The 7,220-nt window shown below is 35.4% G+C and overlaps 1 protein-coding gene across 1 annotated transcript; it reads right to left on the bottom strand.

Moving 5' to 3' along the window:
- Window positions 1–403: 403 nt before the first annotated feature.
- TET2 (tetraspanin2) lies at window positions 404–3,977 on the bottom strand. Its single transcript, XM_086603651.1, has 2 exons — window positions 3,264–3,977; window positions 404–928 (listed from the first exon to the last, which is right to left on the bottom strand). The coding sequence occupies exons 1-2, from the start codon at window positions 3,759–3,761 to the stop codon at window positions 617–619; spliced, it is 810 nt and encodes a 269-aa protein (XP_086459777.1). The 5' UTR covers window positions 3,762–3,977; the 3' UTR covers window positions 404–616.
- Window positions 3,978–7,220: the final 3,243 nt, after the last annotated feature.

The raw sequence follows: 7,220 nt of genomic DNA, 5'->3' as shown, positions 1-7,220 counted from the left end.
AATTTATAAAAAAAAAAAATGTGACTCTTGGTTACTTTTTTTGTAACTGTTTTGTCCCTATAATTTTGTTATAACTACAAATTTACTTTTACACCCAAACTAAAAATCAAATAAATAAATATTAAATACACAAAAATTAAATGAGTAATTCAATTTTTAGTAATTATTTTATAAATAGAATGGGCCCAAAATGCGTAGCACCTGCATCAGACTAGTTAAAACCTAATATGGATCCAACCGAGACTAGTTAAAACCTAATATGGACAACATTTTATGGCACACAAGAATAATTTTCTCCTCTTGTCAATTAATAATTAATATAAATGCACAATGCAAAGCAACAAAACTTTCACCCCTTATAAAAATGGATGCCACCGATTGAGCAACCATAATCACCAGAATATAGAAAGAACTTATTCTTGTGAAAAAAGCTGTTATTATGCTATTCTCACTTTCTTTACATGCTACATTGATACTATATTCATCATTGACAAGATAACTGCCGACTTGATCAATCAAGCCACAAATTGATACACAAAACAAAGGAATATGTACATCACAAACGAACATTTGCATCATCAATACACGGAGAGTTTGAAAAAACAAAATGGTGAAACTAGGCCCATCCCTGCTTGTAACGACGAAAAAGATCTTCGGTCTGAGCATTTTTGAACGCGCTACAACCTATGACATAAACCCAAATTAAGACCACCAGAGCAATAATGAGAATCACATTCGCCTTCCTCCATTCCTTCCTCAAGTTTCCTAACACTCCTGCTTTGCAGGCATTGCAACCAAAGCATAATTGTGTCTGATCATTGGTCCAAAGATAGCAATCCGGGTCACCCATTGGGTTTGTCGGGTTTACCCATAATGTCGGGTTCACATACCCGTACCCGCATATTGTTGGTGGCTTACAGCATCCTGACTGAACAAACAAAACAATAATCCAATCAAACCTAACTGCAATTAACACGACGAAATGAGAACCAAGCTGCTACCCATCATGGACCATGGACCATGATACATGTTCTATTTTTATGCTAGAAACAACATTCCAGGTTTTATTGTCCACAGGTTCCTTTCGCATTATCTTCAAGCTCATTTGGTGGGTCCTTTTAGCGGACCAATACCCTTTTTCTCGAAGAGTAGGTACACTTTTTCCACATTGTTGCACTCACTAAATAATCCGGGGGCATTGGGCATCTTATTTTCGTAAAGACTTTACGATGAGGCAAATAATCAAAACTTGGAATCCAATTCGAACTAAAAGGAGCAGGTGCTGGTTGGGAGCTCTCAGATTTCATTTCTAAAGTCTCTAGTATGTTTAATCAGTTGATTATAAATAATGATTGTAATGTTTTGTTTTTCTGATTTCAAAGAGATAACAACAGAAAAACTCATGTATTAGCTAAGTGTAGGGGTGTCAATGGATTGGTTTGGATTGAATTCTGTAAAATCCGAACCCGAACCAATAAAAATTTAGTGAGTGAATCCGAACCGATAAAAATTTAATGAATCCAAAACCGATCCGAACCAATAAAAATTTAGTGAACTCGAAACTGACCCAAACTTATTGGAATTTTTTAAAAAAAAATACTTGACGGATGCACACAACCGTTTGAAATTACATATGAGAATCAACTCCAAATAACAAAAAAAATACATACCACCCTTTTTGATCATGTGTAGCCTTCACTTCTTTGCTTCTAGGCATTCAGGCATTCTCAAGTAAGCTCTGAATTGATGAAAAGTATAAATACTGTTTTGCCCAAACTTAGTCAGTGAATGAAACTGAAAATATATGTCAAGGTTCTAGATGTTCACATGGACAGAAAGTAACACTAGCCTTTTCCTTTGCTAGCCATTTTTGTCTAGAGTTTCTCAGGCATAGAAAGACAAGAATGCCGAGACATAGGACAAGAGCAGAGAACCAAAAATGACTGAAGTAGAGTACAGCCAATGAAGAAATTACTAGCACCAAAAACAGCAATGCCCATGAGAATGCCACAACAGCATCACCGCTGAAAGAAATTGTGGCTAAATAATGGAAGCAAACACAGCAGCATGACAATCCAAAGGACAAGACCGTCGGTCAATAGGAATCCAAAACAGAGATTTTTATTGGAGAACTTTGAAACAAGTCGATTTACATTCCCCAAGTCGCTTAAAACAAGTTCTTTTAGTGAAAGATATTGAAGGATAATCTTAGAGAAGTGTTGCTGTTAGACACTTATACAATCGATCTACACTCTCAAATTCTCACTAAAAGATTGGATCTTAGCTGTAGATATTTTTCATCAGTAGATCTCAACCAAATATTTTGTTTTAACTTATACGGTTATACCAAAATAATTACCGATATTACTACAATACCACTCTATCGGTTCGGATTAATATTGGTTCGGTGGAAGAAAATACCGAAACCAAACCGATAGCTTATCGAAACTGAAAAGTGGATCCATTACCGAACCGAACCCGAAATACCACATCCGAACCTGTTATTTATTGGTTCAGGTCGGATCGGTTATCGAGTTTTCAAAACCCATTAACAGCCCTAGCTAAGTGGGCATTGAAATATACCACTATTGGGTCACCTCCTTGTTGGTCTCTAGACTCTATAAATCCTTTGTCAGTTGCTTAAGATAAATGTGATGGGTTATTATCGGAAAAAAAAATATATCGAACTAAAGGCCTAAGCAGCAATTAGCTAATCTTTTTTGTATGATAAAATTTAAGAATTTAAATTTCTTCGTTTTTTATAAGAAGAATCTAGAGTTTACTATCCATATTTTCCATATATAAAGAGTTGCACGGATGCTACCCCACCTAAAATCTCAGGAAGTTCACAAAGATGGACTTTTGGACCAGCAGTCCAGCACTACTGCACTAGGAACATTTTTCAAGCAAAGGAAATATAAATAATTCTGATAATAATACGACGTGTCAACTGAGCAGTTAGCCCAGTGACCGTGTGGCACAGTACAACTCTTCCAAATTGGTTGAGCCGTTGAGCACATGTCAGTATGCCACCTTACTACTGTTACTAGTTAACAGCAGGCAGCCTACTTTGTGAATTGCAAGTTTGCAACCCACAGTTCATTGTGATATGAACCATCATTCACTTTGTCGGAATCACAAGACAAAAAGTTGTTTCTACTGAGGTTATTGGCATTCCGAAGATTAAAAAACTTGAAAGAGTAAAACAAGAGTACTCGTAAACAAACCCGATAAAAAAGGGAGCGTTTATCAGGTGTACTTACCTGCAGAGGAGACATATGTCCAGAGAAAAATTGATCAGCAGAAGCGTAATTCTGACCAAGCTTACTGCACACATCTGACTCAGCAAGACAAGTTCTGATCTTCCCCCAGTTTCCAGAATTAGTGACATGGGTTCTAAGCCAACTCGAAAACCCATCCAATCTATACTCCTTATACCCACGACCCGGAACCACATAACTCCCATCGGGTCGGGTCACAACAAAAGACAATATTAACAAGATGAGAAGCAGAACTATGAGAACAGCCATACAAAAAAGATGGAAAGCAAGTAAGCCTTGACGGTTCCAGAAAGCGCCCACGAACCCGGCAAGCGCGACGAGGAGAATGAGTATCCCGAGGATAACGACGGGCCAACGAAATAAATGGATGCATTCATTGTCGGGTTTTGAAGCTAACCATATACCCGCTACAATTATGGGGATTGAACAAAGAATTGCTATGAAGTTGAGACAAGATGTTATGTTGTTGCTAAGTGCCATTTTTTTTGTCTTGTGAATAGAAAGAGAAAAGAGGATTGGGATTTTGGTTTCTTGCTTTTTGGAGTGGAAGAATGTAAGTAGGTGTGAAAAAGAAGGCAGATCACAGTCATATGTTGTGGACTTTGAGGACTTGTAATAGAACCTTCTCTTTTTACTGCTTGTCTTCACAATTTTCTTCGTGTGAGTGTAACTTTTAGGAAAGTTGATTAGAGAGAATAGGGAGCAACAAAAGTCTCGTAGAATTATCTTAGAATACAATACCGCATTTTAGAGATGTGGGTTCAATTTAAAGGAGCAGCTCCTTGTACTTTCTTCTAAAACAACCTGAACGACATTCACGACCGCCCTACCCTAAAAACAAAGTGGTAATTTATTAAACAACAACCCCCCCCCGGCACACGCACACACACAACATGTTCCCTATCTACCCAAAATCAAGTCTTCATGGCCATGTGTATAGTTCTCTGTAAAATGAAAAGTCTTATTTATATGTGAGCGAGGAAATTATATTCCCGGTTGTTTAAGGAATATAATTTCTTTAACAGTTGAAAAGTTCTTTAATTGTTTAAAATCTTACCAAGTTCTTTAAAAAAAGAAAAACATTTTGCCATGTTTGTATCTAGATCGGCTGATTATGTGGGCAATGTAAATAGGCCACACTAGTGGACATTGAAAATAGGCCTCACTAATGGGCAGCGCAAATATGCAACCCTTGGCCTTGTTAGCAATTAGGGATACGAAAATTATTCGCATCAGAAATAATTCAAGTTTCATTCGTTTACATATTAGAAAAATTAAGTAAAAAATTCGCAATACATTAATAATACGTAGTATATTTTATACGATTATTAAACGTTTTGAAATAAAAATTCGGATTTTAAAAATTCGGTACACTTAAAGAAGAATTGTAATATATATTTAGCAATATAATTAAAATGTTCCACCACTTTTACTCTACATAAATTCCAATAATCAAAATATACAACAACCAATTATATAACTGTCATTCACAATTCACAAACATTTGTCTTAGTTGCTTTCCAAAAATCTAACCATGTTGTCCAACGGGTTCAATAGAAATTGAATGCTTGAATTAGGTGAGTCAGGCTAAAGTCTAGTATTTGATTTGCCCAAACATTAATTATTTTCTTCTCCAACACTTTTCTATTTTTTTGTACTTATATCTATTTTAGAATGTAGATTTACAAATTGTAGAGGAAAATAAGAGTTATAAACAACACATCCATGTCTCTATCCTAGTTTACTCTTTTGAATTGCAAAAAAAAAAAAAATGCCCTTCACAGATATACAAAATCTTTTAAGCTTTTAAGAATGTCCTTCATGGTTTACTCTTTTGTTCTTATTTATGTATCTTCATGTTATTTATCTTTACAAGAATATGGTTTTATTATTATTATTATTATTATTATTATTATTATTATTATTATTATTATATGAAGTATTTTTGAATAATTTGGAAATTTGTGTTTTATATGTTTATAGTGAAAAAAACGTGAATTATTCTGAATTATTGAAAAGTGCATAAATATCAAACATTTAGGCCTTCAAAAATTTGGTTCGTGAATTATTCGGAGAATTGTTAACAAGGGCCCTTGGTACCAAACGATGGTCGCTTATGGGGGTACAAATATGGTGGTAGATATAGATACTAGAAATTTGAAAAACATTCATGTATTAGTTGCTTACTTTTTCATTAAACCATATTACTAATTGGTTTGTAAATTTAATGAGACGGAGACGACGAGACGCTAGTCGCCTAGTTGTGTATGACTTCAGTCAAGATGCTTCAACCTCATAGACGGTATTTCCATTCCGGCCACAGTAAGACAGCTGAAATATTTTGTAGTTATTTTTATTTAGGGTCTTTTTGTAGTACGTCACACTATATTAGCGGTTTTGAGTTTAGTCACACGAAGTTCAAATATTTTATTTTAGTCACACTCTGTCAACAAGTCTGTCTCAAGCTGTTAGTCAATGTATTTGACTAGGTTTGATTGTACGTTGACCGTGTATGCTGTCAAACAATATATATATATGACAGCGCCCAGTATATATTATTTGTTTGATAGGTAAAAGTTAGTTTCATATATTGGGCTTCATCGAGTTGTCTACATACATTTGATACACTAGTTTTGCTTCTTGAACGCACTAGTGATTCATAAATTTATTTTTCAAAGTTAGGTCACTCATTTTTTTTATATCCTCTTTTGGTTTGTAGGAAATTATGAATGATTGATTCGAATTCAATACATGGTTTGCTTTTTTAGACTAGCACTTTGACTTGCTATGTAAGACTCCTACATTTACCATGCATTCCGTTATATGTTTAAGTAATTTTTCGTTCTAAGACTTATTGTAGTCTTTATGCTTGACTTGTTGCAGCCTATTGAACCAGTAACAGGCTTGAAAGTAGGCTCACACTAATGCAACTTGAGATTACAATCTAACATATTATCTTAGAATATGTATAGTACTTAGAAATAGCAGGTGTTAACCGCTCTAATAATCTGAGTTTACCATGCATTTATTAGTTATTGGTGTATAGAATATCTCATATTACTTGTCTATCTTCTTCTTTAGGAAAGTGTTTATATAATACATGTGATACAGAGAGACACTACTAGTTAATTCAATTATTTGTTTTGTAAAGTTCCTTTTTATATCTTTTGGGATGATGAGAAAGAATGGAAATGGTGATTTTGAGCTATAGGATGGTTATGGAAGCTTAGCTAGGGATTGGTAGGTCTCTATTGATTTATTGATTGTAGGTGAAAAGATCTAAGAAGTGAAGTATCAATTATTATTTTAAAATAACTCTGCCACGGTATCTAGCCGTCGCAAAAATAGCAGATCCCACGGACCAATACCGTAGGAAAAACTACCCTTTTCCCACGGACCAACACCGTGGGGAAAAGTGAGATTTTGCCATGAATTATCCAACGGTTTATGCCGTAGCCATACCGACGGCAATAGCTGACGCAAAGACTGTCGCTATTGGTAGGCTTTATCCACGGTCATGACTGTGGCTAGACCATTTCCGATGCACAAAAAGGCCATGGTCCTGCGACAGTCCAAAACCGTGGAAAAAGAAGGTTTTTTTTCCCCTTTTTCTACGGTTTTGAATCGTGGGGTAAAACCTATTTTTTTTGTAGTGATAGGACAACAGGTAGCTGACGAACCCAGTTGCCTTTAGCTTCAGTAAGCCTCTTCTTAAGGGTATCTAAGATTACCATATTAGTAGCCTCAGCTTGGCCATTTGCTTCAAGATGGTAAGGAGCAAAAAAGTTGTGCTTTATGCTCATAGACCCACAGAATTGTTGCATCTCTGTATAGCCAAAATGGGAACCGTTATCTAATACTAACTCTGAAGGTACTTCGAACCTGCAAATAATATCACGCCACAGAAATTGCTTTACATCTGCAGTAGTTATTGAAGCC

Source organism: Coptis chinensis, chromosome 3 (assembly GCF_015680905.1).
Source record: "Coptis chinensis isolate HL-2020 chromosome 3, ASM1568090v1, whole genome shotgun sequence".
Lineage (NCBI taxonomy): Eukaryota > Viridiplantae > Streptophyta > Magnoliopsida > Ranunculales > Ranunculaceae > Coptis > Coptis chinensis.
This window is presented reverse-complemented; position numbering and strand designations above follow the sequence as displayed.

Coding starts and splice junctions, on each gene's coding strand:
- TET2 (XM_086603651.1), bottom strand. CDS start 3,761: ATGGCACTTAGCAACAACATAACATCTTGTCTCAACTTCATAGCAATT. Junction 929..3,263: donor GACATATGTCTCCTCTGCAG/GTAAGTACACCT, acceptor TTGTTTGTTCAG/TCAGGATGCTGTAAGCCACC.